The 14637-nt window shown below is 49.7% G+C and overlaps 6 protein-coding genes across 6 annotated transcripts; 5 read left to right on the plus strand and 1 right to left on the minus strand.

Annotated features, from left to right (window-relative positions):
- Positions 1 to 1795: 1795 nt before the first annotated feature.
- On the minus strand, positions 1796 to 2774 carry FIBRA_07062 (uncharacterized protein; the record flags this gene model as incomplete). Its single annotated transcript, XM_012328762.1, has 5 exons — positions 1796 to 1855; positions 1910 to 2457; positions 2508 to 2588; positions 2638 to 2704; positions 2760 to 2774. 5 exons carry the CDS (start codon positions 2772 to 2774, stop codon positions 1796 to 1798), a joined length of 771 nt encoding a protein of 256 aa, XP_012184152.1.
- Positions 2775 to 2967: 193 nt separating this feature from the next.
- FIBRA_07063 (uncharacterized protein) lies at positions 2968 to 3738 on the plus strand (the record flags this gene model as incomplete). The annotated part of the gene is made up of 3 exons (XM_012328763.1): positions 2968 to 3096; positions 3145 to 3370; positions 3425 to 3738. The coding sequence occupies 3 exons, from the start codon at positions 2968 to 2970 to the stop codon at positions 3736 to 3738; spliced, it is 669 nt and encodes a 222-aa protein (XP_012184153.1).
- Positions 3739 to 4255: 517 nt separating this feature from the next.
- Positions 4256 to 5776, plus strand: FIBRA_07064 (uncharacterized protein; the record flags this gene model as incomplete). The annotated part of the gene is made up of 6 exons (XM_012328764.1): positions 4256 to 4333; positions 4387 to 4754; positions 4814 to 5268; positions 5325 to 5517; positions 5568 to 5679; positions 5738 to 5776. The coding sequence occupies 6 exons, from the start codon at positions 4256 to 4258 to the stop codon at positions 5774 to 5776; spliced, it is 1245 nt and encodes a 414-aa protein (XP_012184154.1).
- A 737-nt stretch (positions 5777 to 6513) lies between these two features.
- Positions 6514 to 8905, plus strand: FIBRA_07065 (uncharacterized protein; the record flags this gene model as incomplete). Its single annotated transcript, XM_012328765.1, has 15 exons — positions 6514 to 6723; positions 6786 to 6835; positions 6891 to 6917; positions 6972 to 6999; positions 7053 to 7293; positions 7346 to 7416; positions 7466 to 7489; positions 7549 to 7864; positions 7912 to 7941; positions 7999 to 8032; positions 8090 to 8177; positions 8234 to 8342; positions 8396 to 8481; positions 8537 to 8823; positions 8878 to 8905. The coding sequence occupies 15 exons, from the start codon at positions 6514 to 6516 to the stop codon at positions 8903 to 8905; spliced, it is 1629 nt and encodes a 542-aa protein (XP_012184155.1).
- Positions 8906 to 9535: 630 nt separating this feature from the next.
- Positions 9536 to 11750, plus strand: FIBRA_07066 (uncharacterized protein; the record flags this gene model as incomplete). Its single annotated transcript, XM_012328766.1, has 7 exons — positions 9536 to 9637; positions 9686 to 9857; positions 9909 to 10160; positions 10220 to 10399; positions 10451 to 11490; positions 11544 to 11623; positions 11681 to 11750. 7 exons carry the CDS (start codon positions 9536 to 9538, stop codon positions 11748 to 11750), a joined length of 1896 nt encoding a protein of 631 aa, XP_012184156.1.
- Positions 11751 to 13266: 1516 nt separating this feature from the next.
- On the plus strand, positions 13267 to 14347 carry FIBRA_07067 (uncharacterized protein; the record flags this gene model as incomplete). Its single annotated transcript, XM_012328767.1, has 8 exons — positions 13267 to 13288; positions 13348 to 13531; positions 13599 to 13685; positions 13733 to 13803; positions 13863 to 13955; positions 14007 to 14055; positions 14110 to 14219; positions 14274 to 14347. The coding sequence occupies 8 exons, from the start codon at positions 13267 to 13269 to the stop codon at positions 14345 to 14347; spliced, it is 690 nt and encodes a 229-aa protein (XP_012184157.1).
- Positions 14348 to 14637: the final 290 nt, after the last annotated feature.

Genomic DNA, 14637 nt, shown 5'->3' on the forward strand with positions numbered 1-14637 from the left:
GCCATAACTGCTATGGGTGGTAAGGACATGACGTGGTTGCCGAGGTATTCTACACCTCCGAATGTTTCGTTGACGCAGCAGCCAAACTTCGTCTGTTTCAAAGAACCAGTTACACCTCAATATCCTACCCGGAGCTTGGTTCTACAACAATACTCCGAATTCCCTGTACACACCTTGTGTTTTCACTTGCATTGTGTGCAAGTTCCATACATGTTATGCAGGTCGTTACCCCGGGCCTGCGCGGTCAAAATTCTCGTATGGTGACGTTGTGCCCTTTGCCTGCGGGACTTATGCAGACATTCCCAGGAAAAACGAGACAAAATCACGCAAACTTCCAAAGAACTCAGCAAGTCACTGAAGTGGAAGGTTGACCTACTATCCGACTTGATTGGCAAAGAGAATCAGAGTGGCAGCAGGAGCAATGAAGTAGCATCGGATGGGATGGAAACGGACGAGAGTGAGCTACGATGTCATTCTGAAAGATTCTAGATACAGTGTTATGTGTGTACTGATTGTGTACGAATGAGCACATGTGGCCTTGCGCGGTTATGTTTTTGGCGATTTTTAGCGATTTGTAGTGATTGTTGTAGAGCATGATCACTCATGCGGACAAAAATTGGACATTTAAGACCATCTAGATCCGGATGCGGACATTTGAGGTACCAAAATCGCGCGGACATAAAGGCCAAAAAGTAATGACTTTGGATCTGAGCTCTAGGAGGATATGCCGGGGTCCTGACTCAGCGCCTGCAGTGTCTCCAATATCCAATGGTGTCATCTCCAACGAATGGTTTCCTATATGTACTACATTAAGACTACGGTTTTTCAGTACGGTACGTGACTGGACTACTTGGTATTGACAAGACCGCGGTCCACGACAGCCTCTGCAACTTCCGGTAGTATAGTGTGTCATACAACCTGCTAGCTCGTCGTGGTGGCCACCTCAGCATCAGAGAGATCTGTCACAAACTACATTCGTGCCATTCTTACACACAAATAAACACTCTATTCTGGTGGACTGCAGCTGCATATCTTGAGACTTACAGGATCCATGTTTCCAACTCTACACTGGCATGCACTTTTTGCTGTGTTCACTACTCATCTAGAACGGACATATTATGTCGTGCCGCTAAGTAAATGGTTTTCTCTGAGTCTGAGCACTTTACATGAACCAGAGAGGTCTTTTTGCCTACACATCAATGTTGAGGTTTACCGATGAGGGCTGAGTACGAAAAGCCTTTGGCTTTCGAAAATTCGATTTGGATTTCGGAGTCTGCGATAACTCATGGTTGCCACCGTAAAGATGACAGCTTTTGTGACAGCTGGAGTTGGGTTAGGACTGAGGGGTATCATGGAGGCAGACACTCCTCCAAGAACAATTGAAATAATTAGCTTTTACCAGACGTTCGATAATACACAGCAAGCCAAGCCTACGTAGACGCAAACCATTCAGCCTGAGCTTCATTTGATCGTTATCGAGTACTTATTATCACTGAGTCATGGTCCATCACTGGCCCTCCAGGGTACGTTTACGTTCCGCGCGATTCCACATAGTTGAAAACCGCTGTAAGCTATGAACGATGGGATACGTCCGACTTCATGGATGTATTATCATGACGTGCGGGGCTGTAGCGCTTATGTCTATAAGCGATCCACTCGCATTTGGTACAAGCAGCGCAATATTCAGATTCTCAGCGAGCGACACAACATATGCAATGATGATGATGAGCATAAGTATCATACCCGTATCATGATGGGAGAAAAGCATGGATGACACGTATGAAATACTACAGCATTATACAGACTCAAGGATCTCCGGCTCCTTGAAGTCCTTGACAACACGAGTGCCGGTCTCCTACGTGATAAAATGTGAGATGTTATCTGCCAAAGAGTGAAGGGTGAGGCTTACATCTGTCGATTCGCCATGAAGCTCAAGAAGCTTCGACATATCGAATTTGGGTGCCTTCAAAATCTTCGCCTTGTGGACGAAAACGTTTTGAAGGGGGTAGATACCGCGAGCTGCCTTCTCAATCTCGCGACCAATTGCCTCCGGAATGAACTTTTGGACCAACTCCTTCAGATCGCATGAACTCGCTTCACGCGTCATGATCTCGAACATTTTCCGGCGGATCTCCCGAATTTGAGAGGTCTGCGCGTACGTTGTTTTGCGCACTTGTGTAGGTCTGCGCTTGGTGAAGCCGATGGCGAACAGCCGGATGAGGTAACCGTCGGTAGTCTTCACGTCGACGTGCGCTTCGATGAGAGTTTGCCACTTCCTAACTAGTGACCGGAGCTTGTCACTAGAGAACGACATGCCGTGAAAGTTCGTAAGACAGTTCTTCCCCTGCACCTCGTCAATCCGGAGCTTCATCTTCCTGAATGCTTGCTCCTCGTCGTTGTTAAGGTCAGCGAGGGACACCTCGATGATGCGACCCTTCAATGAGTCATTCGCGTTTTCTAGGGTGTCATCAGCACTCAGGGTGCATTACAACATGTAGGCAACTCACTGAGACCCTGCGACCTGTTCACCAAGGTCTTGCCGACATTCCTCTTCTCAAAGATCGATGGCGCTTTGATATCATACCAATCTGCACGAGAGTCAGCAAATATGCAGAGTTATTGTTGCTATAGACGCACCTTTGCGCGTGAAGGGGTCCACAACTTTCTTCTTGATACCCTTCTTTCCCTTTGACAAACGTTTGTTCTAATAGGTCGAAGTCAGGGTAACAAGCTATGAACCCGGAGTAACGCAAGCATACCTTTCCTACGGCCATGATGAATCAAAGTCGTGTCTCGTCTAAGGGAACCGTAGGAGACACAAGCACCGGCACTTGGACGGGCTAAGTTTTGGCGTATGCAGCAACGACGCGGGCACCCGACCGAGTATGGCTGTGGGAATTGATGGTGGCTGAAACCTTACTCTGCAGCTGTATCGTTCATTCCCACGCCACTATCCACCGGGCACCCATGTCGGCAACCTTCACCCGTTCGCAATTTGAGACGGCATGCAAGGCGTACATCCGCGTCCACAATGCCTCTGGGCAAACTTCCGCGACCGCCTTTCGTCCCGATGGTTGGACTTGGTCAGACCACAATGTGCGCTTCGATCTCGCTGCCGTCGGAGCTTAGTTAATGGCTTGATAGTCGACAATAGCTCGCCCGGGCTTCATGCATCGGTCAGCATTACTTCCACTTAACCCTGTCAGATCTCTGGAGATTGGAAGTGAGGAAGACGTTTCTGGCGTCTCGAGCCCTATCGACGAGAGTGTAGTAGCCGCCAATACTCCGATACTGATCGCATCTGAGCAACATGTTGTGTACTCTCCAACATTCCAGGTGCCGACATTTTATTTTACTATGTACAACAGCAGTATGTCGCCTTTGGTTTAATATCTGTTGTTCTTGTTCCCATCGCATCTACTAGGTGGTGCGCCGTTGACTCTAGACCAAATCCTGATTTCACCCTTGTTTCATCCGCACAGCCTCGCGAATGCTGAGGCGACGTCCTTTGCGCTCACGGAGCCTGGATCATCCTTCCCGCTGCTTTCGCAGGGTGATCATCCTGTATTAGGTACCCCGTCGTGGTATCTTCATCCTTGCCATACGGCGGAAGCGGTCGTGGAGCTCATGGCAGAATCTCCACGGGGCGACGAGAGCGAGGAGCGGACGTTAGTGCGATGGATGGAGACTTGGTTCATGGTCCTGGGGCAGGTGGTCAATCTCCGTTATAGAAGCTGACGTTGATGAGCCGACTGTCTGTGTGCTTGTGCGGGCTGGATAATAGTAGTTGTCGTGGAATAGTGGATTGACCGAGAAGTAGAGTACGTCCGATAATAAGATAGCCTTTCCCGACCGTGCAATGGCGCACATTGCTTTGCTCGGTGGACGTCCGTGTCTCGTCGATGTTGTGTCTGAGAATGTCTATGCATCCTCGGTATATCCTTCTTTTGGGTCTAGCGGTTCGGGCATACCCTCGGTCGGCGCCACTGAACAGAAATCATGCGCCTGTGCAATATTGCGGTCATGGGGTCAGCGGCGCGTCGATGTCGACTATATAAATTCACGACATGGCATCCAAGTCGGCTCACACTTCGTGCGCTACTAGTGGCGTCGGACACAGGCGACGCCGTTTTTCTGCCCGAGTCGAAAGACCCGACGTACTTACAAGTCGTACGACTCAGTTCATCGATCAGTAATAGGCGATTGGCCGGCTAACCCCACTGGCGGCACTGGCATATAAAAGTCCTTAATCAAAATGTTAGCTGCTGCACGCTTGTCTGCTGTTCAACCCTCCACTGCCCAACGTCGTCTAGCAACCTTCGTTCGCCAAATGGTAGGCATCCTTTTTCAGTTCATAGCAGGTTGTGCGCTGATTTCGCTCTCAAGTCGTCTCATGAAGTTGTCATCGTCGCGGCCTCGCGAACCCCTGTTGGCTCCCTCAATGGTGCTCTTAAGTCCTTGACCGCGCCCCAATTAGGTGTCGTTGCCCTGAAGCATGCATTCGAGCAATCGAAGGTCGATCCTGCAGTCGTTGAAGAGATCTACTTCGGAAATGTCGTCCAGGCTGGTGTTGGCCAGTCGCCAGCGAGGCAAGTCGCCCTTGGTGCAGGCATGAAGACGAGCTCGGATGCGACAACGGTGAACAAGGTGTGCGCCAGTGGTATGAAAGCGATCATGATCGCTGCACAGAGTGTCTCGAGCGGGTATAAGAGTGTTGTTGCTGCAGGTGGAATGGAGAGCATGAGTAACGCTCCGTTGGTCTTCTCTTTTTCGAAGAGAGACCATGGTCTGATTTAAATATTTATCTGTTCAGTTTCCTCCTACCTCGGCAACTTCCTGCATTTGGTCCTTTCGAGTCGAAAGATTCCGTCCAGCACGATGGCCTGTGGGATCCGTACAACAACTTTGCTATGGGCAACTGTGGCGAGGTCGCGGCTGAGAAGCATCAGATCTCGCGGGAGGCCCAGGATGCGCACGCAGTCGAGTCGTTCAAGCGCGCAGAGCGAGCATGGGCGTCAGGCGCGTTCAATGCTGAGGTCGCTCCCGTCACGATCAAGGGAAAGAAGGGTGACACGGTCGTGAAGGAGGACGAGCAATACAAGCGGGTTGTTTACGAGAAAATCCCGACGCTCAACCCAGCTTTCAAGAAGGGCGGAACAATCACACCTGCGAACTCGTCGCCCCTTAACGATGGTGCCTCAGCGTTGATCTTAATGTCTGCTGCCAAAGCTCAGGAGCTCGGTGTCAAGCCTCTCGCGAAGATTATCTGTGAGTCCAGGTTTAGCAGTATACGTGGCTTATTGATGTATCTTTGTTGTCATCAGCTTATGCTGACGCCGGTGTTGAGCCCATCGATTTCCCTATTGCGCCGACTGTGGCACTTCCTCTTGCACTCGAGAAGGCTAACCTGAAGGTTGAGGATATCTCTCTCTTCGAGATTAATGAAGCGTTCTCCGTCGTGGTCCGCATTGCCGAGAAAGTGTTGGGTGTTGACCCTGCAAAGATTAATGTGAACGGGTATGTGTATTCTTACGCATATAACAATAGTATGCTCATGGTACTTTCAGCGGTGCCGTTGCACTTGGCCATGCTATCGGTAACTCGGGCGCGCGTATTATCGTCACACTAGTACATGCTTTGAAGTCAGGCCAATACGGCGCCGCAGGTGTATGCAATGGAGTGAGTGATCATACGCTGATCGCTCTCCGTCTGGGAACGCTCACAGAAGGTTTTATAGGGTGGTGCCGCGTCTGCGATTGTGATTCAAAAGTTGTAATAGGGCGACCTGGGCTATGTATTTATTCCGTCATTGCTATCGTACAATTGCATTTTAACTCGGGATTGACTGCGCCAAATTGACATCATTACGCTGTGCTTATATCCGATAACAGCGTAGTCATCGTGGCTAGCGCTCGCATTGGTTTAGTGAGTTCTTGGTTGGTTTGCTATATGATTGCCACTGAGATAGGGTCTATTAAGACTCGTGAACCCGATGCGATGAAAGAATTCCAATGGGCTGTATTCGTCTACATCGATAGTCTATTTTAGAGTAATGATCAGTAGTGAGTCCTTGAGGTGTTCTGACCTTGGTTCTGACTCGTCTGCTTAGTCCGATAGCATATATAAAGCCCGATCGATCAATACCCACCATTAAGCGAGCGCTATCAGCAGCCAGCTCCTCCAAAGACTCCGCACTGCAGTCGGAAGGCTAAGTTAAGTATCTGCGGTATGCAAAACCATATGTAGAGCCCACTTATCAGCGCCGGCTCCCGCGGCTCCGCCGTTATCGTCGCTGGTGCTGTTCTGCCTGATGGAATTTCCAGGGGACTCCGATGTGTTGCTGTCAATCCCCCAAACCCTGTAAGGTCGCGTGCACACACGGCGCTCTTGCTATCTCAGAGTCCCGCAATCCAATATGTAGCTCAAGCGCGCTATATAAGATGGAGCTGGGAAGCGTCGCTACTTCGGCCTTCTGCTTTCCTAGAAGCAGTCCACGCCCATCAGTGCACAACAATGGCTTCTCTCATTCGGCGCGAATCTGTCGATGAAAAGTCCGCCTCCCCGGTTCAGGAGAAGCAGGCTTTTGAGGCTAGTGTCCAGCCAGTTTTCGAATCTGCTTATGATAAGAGTCAAATTGACGGTGATGGAGCCCTTGAGCTCGTGGGGTTTGAGAGGACCCAGGAGTTCAGCGATGAGTACAATCGCAAGCTGCTGAGAAAATTGGTGTGTAGTTCACTCTGATATCCTCTCTCGGACATGACCTGTTTTAATCTATCATATGCTAGGATTTCATTATCCCTCCGATTTGTGCGGCGGTGTATTTCACACAGTTCCTGTAGGTATCTCGCCGTTCATGTGGACGTTGAGCATCTCAGATTTTGCTTTTATAGGGATAAGACCTCTCTTAATTATGCAAGGTAAACTGTTAATAGAGAATGTAGTCGTAGAGATGCCTGACATGTTTTGTCAAGTATCATGGGTCTGCCTATCAAGGGACAGGTAAGAATTTTGGTGGAGCACTCTTGAAAGTTTACTTATGTGATCTACAACAGGACTATAACCTAATATCTCTCGCGTTTTATGCCGGTATATTACAAAATTTTTATCTGGTTTCTCTGTATAATTGGGATTCTGCAGGATTCTTGGTTTGGGAATTCCCTAGTGTCTATATTTCCCAGAAGTTTCCGGTAGCAAAATTCTTAGGAATCAATGTTTTGCTCTGGGGTGCTGTTGTCATGCTTCACGCGGTCGCAAAAACATTCAGCCAATTCTTTGCTCTGCGTTTCTTGCTTGGTACGTAATCACGACATCCTACGAGTCAGCGTTCCCAAAACTATACTGATAGGAATGTGCGAGTCTTGTGTCTCCCCCATCTTGGTCCTCATCATCTCAATGTTCTACAAGAAAGAGGAGCAGGTATTTTCAAACCCATTCGTGTCGGAGACCGCGTGCTCATTTTCGACAGGGTAAACGAGTTGCGGCATTCTACGTGATGGCATGTCTGATCACCAGTCAAATTCCCGATCGTTTCTCTGATCTGCTCTTCAGAACGGACTCACGCAGATCTTCGGTGGCTGTGTCGCGTACGGCGTGGCGCACACACACGACCCGAACCTCGTCTCATACAAAATCATATATATCCTGCTTGGGGGTCTTGCCATTATCGTGGGGGTCGTCGTGCTTCTCTTCCTCCCCGATTCGCCCGTTCACGCACGGCTACTTACCAAGGAGGAGCGAATAGCCGCATTGGAGCGCGTGCGTGACGGTCAAGTGGGTACGGAGAACAAGCATTGGAAGAAGGACCAGATTTTCGAGGCGCTGATGGATGTCCGTACATGGCTCATCATCTTGACGGTCATGTTGAGTGCGTTATACCTCCTGTCATCCCGACTTCAGCTCACATCGCACCAGCGAGTATTCCTTCCGGTGGTCTTACCAATTGTGCGTTTGAGGTTCACTTACACGTGTGAACACCCCTCTAAATCTTTCGCGATGTAGTCAGTAACCAAATCATTGAGAGCTTCGGCTACAGGTGTGTTCCTCAAACTCCGCTGTGAGCCCGCGAGCCCTTTTGACGAGCCGTTCGTAGCACAGAGCAGACCCTGATTTTGAGTACACCCGGAGGGGCAATCTTCGCGTGTATGATTGTATTTTGTGGATGGTACTCAGACCGAAAGGTGAGCTCTGCGGACTACGCCTTTGTATTACGGCCCCACCTCACTATCCCGTATAGAATGACCGCATGGTACCAATCGTCATCTGTCTAATCCCCACAATTGTTGGAGCGGCCATGCTCATTGGTCTCAACGGCAGAGCGGATGAGAAAGGTGCTCTCTTGTTTGGTAAGGAATACCCTTCTTTGAGATTCCCCAAACTATCGGCTCACATAATCCAGGAATTTATCTCACCTCTACTTTCGGAAGCGCACTTTCGTCTGTGTATGCGTACAATGCCAGTAATACGAGTGGTCACACAAAAAAGGTATACCCTGATTTATCCGATTTGGGCTGTCGATCGACTGACACGTATCAACTAGAACACCATTAATTCTCTTACAATGGTTGCATTCGGCGTGGGCAATATCCTCGGTACAGAGATCTTCCAACCGGCAGATGCACCTGCGTATATTCCCGGGAAGATCGCAATCATGGTCCTACTTACAACGCAGCTCTTTCTCTCGTTCCTGATACGATGGATAAATCAGAGGCTAAATTCTAAACGCCTAGTCGCCCTTGCAGAAGCAAAGGCTAGGAACGGATGGACAGACGAAGACGTGCAAAAGGAGCGGGAGCGTCACGCGTTCTTGGATCTAACTGACAAGCAGTACGTTTGATGGTACCATTTTGGCGTACAAACACTGACTGACTGGACCACCAGGAACCTGTTCTTTGTTTACACTACGTAATGTATTTTGTATGACTATCCTGTAATCACAACCACTTCGACAGACTTGAATGAACTGACTGCTTGAACGAGTCACCTCTGAAGCTCGCCCATTTGAGTGTTGCGAGTTTTATATAGCAATTCTTGCGATAATGAGTGGGTCCGTTACAACCTGAAGATGATCAGACAATAGCAACAACGTACTTGAACTGGACTTTCAGATTCTGGTCTCTAGTGAATGCTGGCAACCACCAGGCCGGCGACGGTCTCGTGACGGCGCGCATTCGCGACACATTCAGCTGAACGCGTCTGCCAGTGCCGCAGTTGCAGCAATCAACTTGTCCGCGTCTGTACTCGACGACGTGGCGCCGCTATTGTAGCCAGTATAGAAGACTAGGCCTGGGGACTTTGCTCAGCTTCAGTTTGAATTATCTGAATGTCTGATACTGCCAGACAGTCACCTTCAGCCGGCAGGGCTCTGTCCGTCGCAGGCTCCCCAGGCCGACCCTCGCCGCTATCGCGACCACATTGGCCGTGGTCCACTTACACGCACAGGTCATCCTCTTCGGCTTCAGTATATTCTTCGAGTAGTTCAACTGCTGGTACGCACGGATGGGACTCGAGGTCGCTATCGAGTCCCGCAACCGTGACAATGTCTTCTGCAGCGATTGGCAAGCGCAGCGCAGGCGCTGGGAGTGCTCTATACCACGCGAATATACAGGAAGACTCCAACACAAGACAATGGTCCTTCACTGTAAGATATTCACTGTAAATATGCGTGTTGCGCTTATATCTTCCGCAGGCGTTTGAATGGATTGTGCGAGACGTGCATAAACTCAGAGATTTCGTAGAGGGACCGGATACTGTAGGGACCACAGGAGATTTTGCCCAAGAGTCTATCCCAGACACCGATGAATTCGAAATATTGAAAGAATCGCCTGTGATTGGGGACGCGAAGTTCAAACTGGAGATTGGTGCGTGGTTGGTGTATGCTTCTCTTCTTAGACTTATATCACACCTTCTAGCAAAGACACCAAGCCCTGAGATCGCTGAAGGCTCCGATACTCCAGTCTTGAGGATTGGTCCTCAGACGTTGTCTCTCTACGTCACTTCGCTCATGGTCGATTATCCTCATGCTGATTACGAAATGTCCACATCTATGTTCGCTGCTATAAAATGCCAGGATGACAGAGTAGGCGAACGCGGAGCGCGAGCCGAATGGGCCTGGGAATTTTGGCAAATCGGATGGGTATTTCGGCAAGAAAGCGAAGTGTGGGGTAAGCACTTTTGTAGCTCATCCACATCCCAAAGTTGACGTAATCTTTGACATAAATAGAATGTTTGTTGCCACCATTGTCAACACTTCTCGAGAACCCTCGGATAAAGGAGACTGATTCCTTTGTTATATGTGTTCAAATGCATTCTCCAGTAGGTCCATTCTTTCCCCAGCAGCCATCAGCGTACTACGTTCCCCGAGATTTGCTCGACGGTCTTGAGGCTTCTTTGGACAATCCTAGTAAGTGCAAATTATATTGAGACTTTCATCGTTGAGCTCAATACTACACAGATACCGGCGATGTCCAGTTCGTTTGTCTAGAGCGGAAGGACGTTAGCTCGGAGTCATCTCAACTGTCCTCATCTACATCCACTTCCGATGAGACCACGAAGCAAGTGTCTACTGGATCGCATACGGTCGCCCGTAAACGCATCATCTATGGGCACGCAGATATACTCACACGTCGTTCGGAATATTTCGCGACAATGCTCCGGTCGTCATTCTCTGAGACCGCCGCAAGCACTCTTTACCCTGGCGAGCGGAAAATATTCACAATTATCGTAGAAGAAGCCGACTTCGTGACCATCTATTGGATGCTTAAATTCGTTTACGCGAATTGGCTTCTGTTCCGTCAAGACGATGACCCTAGGGAGGCAGTAGATGGAATCGGAGCAGGATGGAGCGCTAAAGGAGTTAGCCCACCTGGAACAGCAGACGAATGGGACTGGAAGAAATTTCCCAAAGGCGTGACAACCGAGTCTCAGAACTCAAGTAACGTGAGCGACGCTCATAGCGCTACTAGTGGTGGAAGTCTACCGTCAGGAAGAGGTAGCGGCAGCTCACGGGAAAGAAATATTCAGAATCCAACAAGCACGACGACCTTACAGCCCGTAAATGCGCGATCTGTTTCCTCTTCCAAGAGCAATTCTGCGTCGTCGCGACCGTCTGCCACCCAGCCTCGCCGAACATCGTCAGCCGGTGGCGCGTCATCGTTATCTCCACCGTCTCCCGCTCGTGCAACGAAGCCCGTACCAGTCCCTATTTCGCCAACGGGCACATTTGCTACTCCTTCCCACTACCCGTTATCTCCCCGCCAGCAACGCCAGCGCTCCCACCCTTCCGCCACATCTGCTGGTGATCCACACGCACACCCTACATCCCCACCGCAGCCTGCATCTGCGTTGTCAATGTACCAAATCGCACATCGCTATGCCATGCCAGGCCTCGCCGCGCTGGCACTGGAACATATCATGTCGACGATCACCCCTCAGTCATGTTTCGCTGTGCTGCTCGCAACAGCTGCCTGGGACGAGTTGCACTCGCTGGTAGAGGTGTGTTTTGTCTCTGTTTGCGAGCTCCGTGACTGAACAATGAAACTGTCCAGGATTACGTCGTGGAAAAATGGGACGATGTGTCCGGTTCGGGGGAATTTGAGCGGTGTTGCCAAGAGGTCGCAGGTGGAGAGTAAGTCTTTTGCTTGCAAGTTGTACGCCTCCGAATATTGCTGACACGTAGCCTTAGATGGGGTCCGGAAGGTGGGAAGACACTCATGGCCTTGTTTAGACGGCTGCGTTCACCTAGCATCGCGTGAGGCTACCATTGGCTTCTCGGAATTTGTTCTCTACACGATACCAAATTTGCCCGTATCTGTATTTCAGACGTCCTATTTTTGGTGGCCTCTCTTACCCTTGCCTTGTATAGTGCATGAATACCTTAGCAGTACCTGGTCATCGTCTCGACTATCTATCTAATTTTATTCATCAATTTGGGCTCCAATGGGGACTGTCTATCAAAGGTGGAAAGTGGTTTTCCGGAATACCTGCGCTTTGAACGGTGAGACAAGTGTAGGAGGTTATTGTGAGTGTGCAGCAGCAGCTCATGACAATGCACGCGCGACGTCTTGCGAATGATTGGATTTGCATGTCTGACATACTAACGGTGTGGTCGGGATGAATGCCTCGGGCCCCGGGGAGGGCCTAACAACTTCTGGTATATTGAGCAGAGGAATTTGAGAGGTACGTGCTTGGCAGGTACATCTTGCATTGAATGGTAGTGTCACTCACGGCATTATTGTGAGATATAGCATAGTAAATCCCTTGTCATCATTGCACATGCGCGGTTCCGTCGCTGTGAGATCGTGGATTTTCATGACGTCTTATTCTGTGTGCTCTTTTATTTAATCTCGTCTTCGCTACTAATGATTAGTGACGCCGATATGATTGCTCCCAGATCCTGACTCGCATGGCCGCGAGTTAATAATCCCAGCGCTCCATGTGCCAAGAGTACACGTTGACTCTCATATACCCAACGCCCATCCGGCTATTGATCGTTCCGGGCAATGATAGGGACGGCCAGACTTCAGCTAGCTCAAAACCTCGAGTACTCAGCGCCTCAGAAAATGCCGTCGCACCGGTTAGTGATCGGCCAATGGTAACATTCGTACTGTTTGGGTATTGAGTTTGTTTAGTGCTTACGATCCGTCGCTGGGTATCATTGAAAACGACGGACATCGGGCGCAGGACACTGACACTCTCCCTTGGGATGGCAGTCGCCTGGTACTTCTCGATTGTCATGGTATAACGCAGCTGCTAGACCGAAAGTCTCGGCTATGGTGGCCAATCAGCAGACGATCTTTTAGGACGTAACCGGATTTGGCATGGCTGCTCTTCCCCGCACGCCAAGGCGGAGGCATCTTATACTCAGCGCTCGCCTGCTTCCGCCCTATCAAGAACTTGACTCATCGGACTTTTTTCGCGGCGCCGAACAATCGCTCGCGCTCCTTCTGCTCCTTTCCTTAGCCGTTGACCCCGCTACCGTCGCGCGCCGCTTGTACTATGCTCCTCAGCCTCAATAGGTTCTGACCTGTGACTGAACCCCCGGTCAATATGTGAGAACCATGACCGGATACTGATTTATCACTAATCGTCTAGTCTGCGTGTTGCGTAGACATGTCATTTTAAGCGCGCGCACGAACCTCTATCAGGCTGCAGTATTCCCCATCTGACATGCTGAAATGACTTATAAGCACCCAAGCGCAATGCAAGTAGCCCGTTCGCCCCCCTTCGCGTTCTGCATATCTTCTGGCTGCGAGATTGCCCCATTTCGCGATGTACAAGGGCATAGACCAGCGTAGGTCGTCTCCACCACCCGTCTTGCATCAACATCTAACTCTAGGGGACGATGAGTAGCCAAGACAGCAAGTGTCTCTGTTACGAACTATACAGAGAAGCACGACGATGCGTCCGAGTCCGAGGGCGATGTTGGCCTGCAAAGCCGATTTCCAGAAATTGACGAGGCGAAGATCGTACGCAAAATAGACGTGCATGTCATCCCAGTCTTGTGCCTCGTATACCTGTTGGCTTTCCTCGATCGGTGAGCGTTCGTTTGCTCTCACCCGTGTAATTCGGATACTTAAATGTATCATTTGAATTTTATGCAGAGTCAACATCTCGAACGCAGCGTTGTTTGACCTCAAGACGGATTTAAACCTGGTGGGCCATGAGTACAACACTGCTTTGGTCGTGTTGTGAGTATTAGTTTGTATCTCATACCTTGCCAACCTCAAGTCTTCAGCTTTGTTCCATACGTGCTCTTCGAGATACCCTCAAATGTTCTGCTCAAGCGCTTCAAGCCGCATGTCTGGCGTATGTTCCTGCAGTCAATCTAGCTTCTTGCTTGATCATGTCATTTTAATTTCATCTAGTTTCAGTGTGTATGTTCTTCTTCGGCATCTTTTCAATTTGCCAAGGTCTGGTCCGCAACTACAGTGGCCTAATCGCATGTCGGTTCTTTCTGGGTGAGATATCTGTAGAAACATAGTCTCAGGAGTTACTCATATTTCTCATAGGTCTGGCGGAGGCCGGCGTCTTCCCTGGATGCTTCTATCTCATAGCCATGTCTGTTCTGCGATCGCATGCACTCTTCTCGGGTTAGCTGAAATGCGTACCTAGGTGGTACAAGCGAGCGGAAGCGCAGAAACGATATTCCTTCTTTTTCTCTTCTACAACACTTGCAGGCGGATTCGGTGGCCTTCTCGCTACGGCGATTGGAAAAATGGACGGTATGAGGGGATACCATGGCTGGCGTTGGATCTTCATATTAGGTTGATTTTTAGCTATCTACTTGCAGGCCCAACTGCTGACTATAGTGGATTATATACCCCTACAGAAGGAACTGCGACTTGCGTGATTTCTGTATTTTTGTATTTTGCGATCGCAGATTTCCCAGAAGAGGTGGCTTGGTTATCCTCCGACGAGAAGAATTTCATAAGCGTTCGTCTCCAAGCAGACGTTGGACAGTCCGGAAGGCGTGAACCGTTAACGTGGAGAGGTATTGTTGCCGTCTTCAAAGATTGTACGTATACTCAGAGCTATCCGAACTATCTCTCGCTGATTCCAAGATTGCGCCTTCCAAGATAAGATCATTGTAGCCGGAATGATGTACTTTGGACTTGTGGTACCCGCCTATGGCTATGGTAG

The sequence above is a fragment of the Fibroporia radiculosa genome, assembly GCF_000313525.1.
Source record: "Fibroporia radiculosa TFFH 294 genomic supercontigs, scaffold11134, whole genome shotgun sequence".
Taxonomy (NCBI): Eukaryota; Fungi; Basidiomycota; class Agaricomycetes; order Polyporales; family Fibroporiaceae; genus Fibroporia; species Fibroporia radiculosa.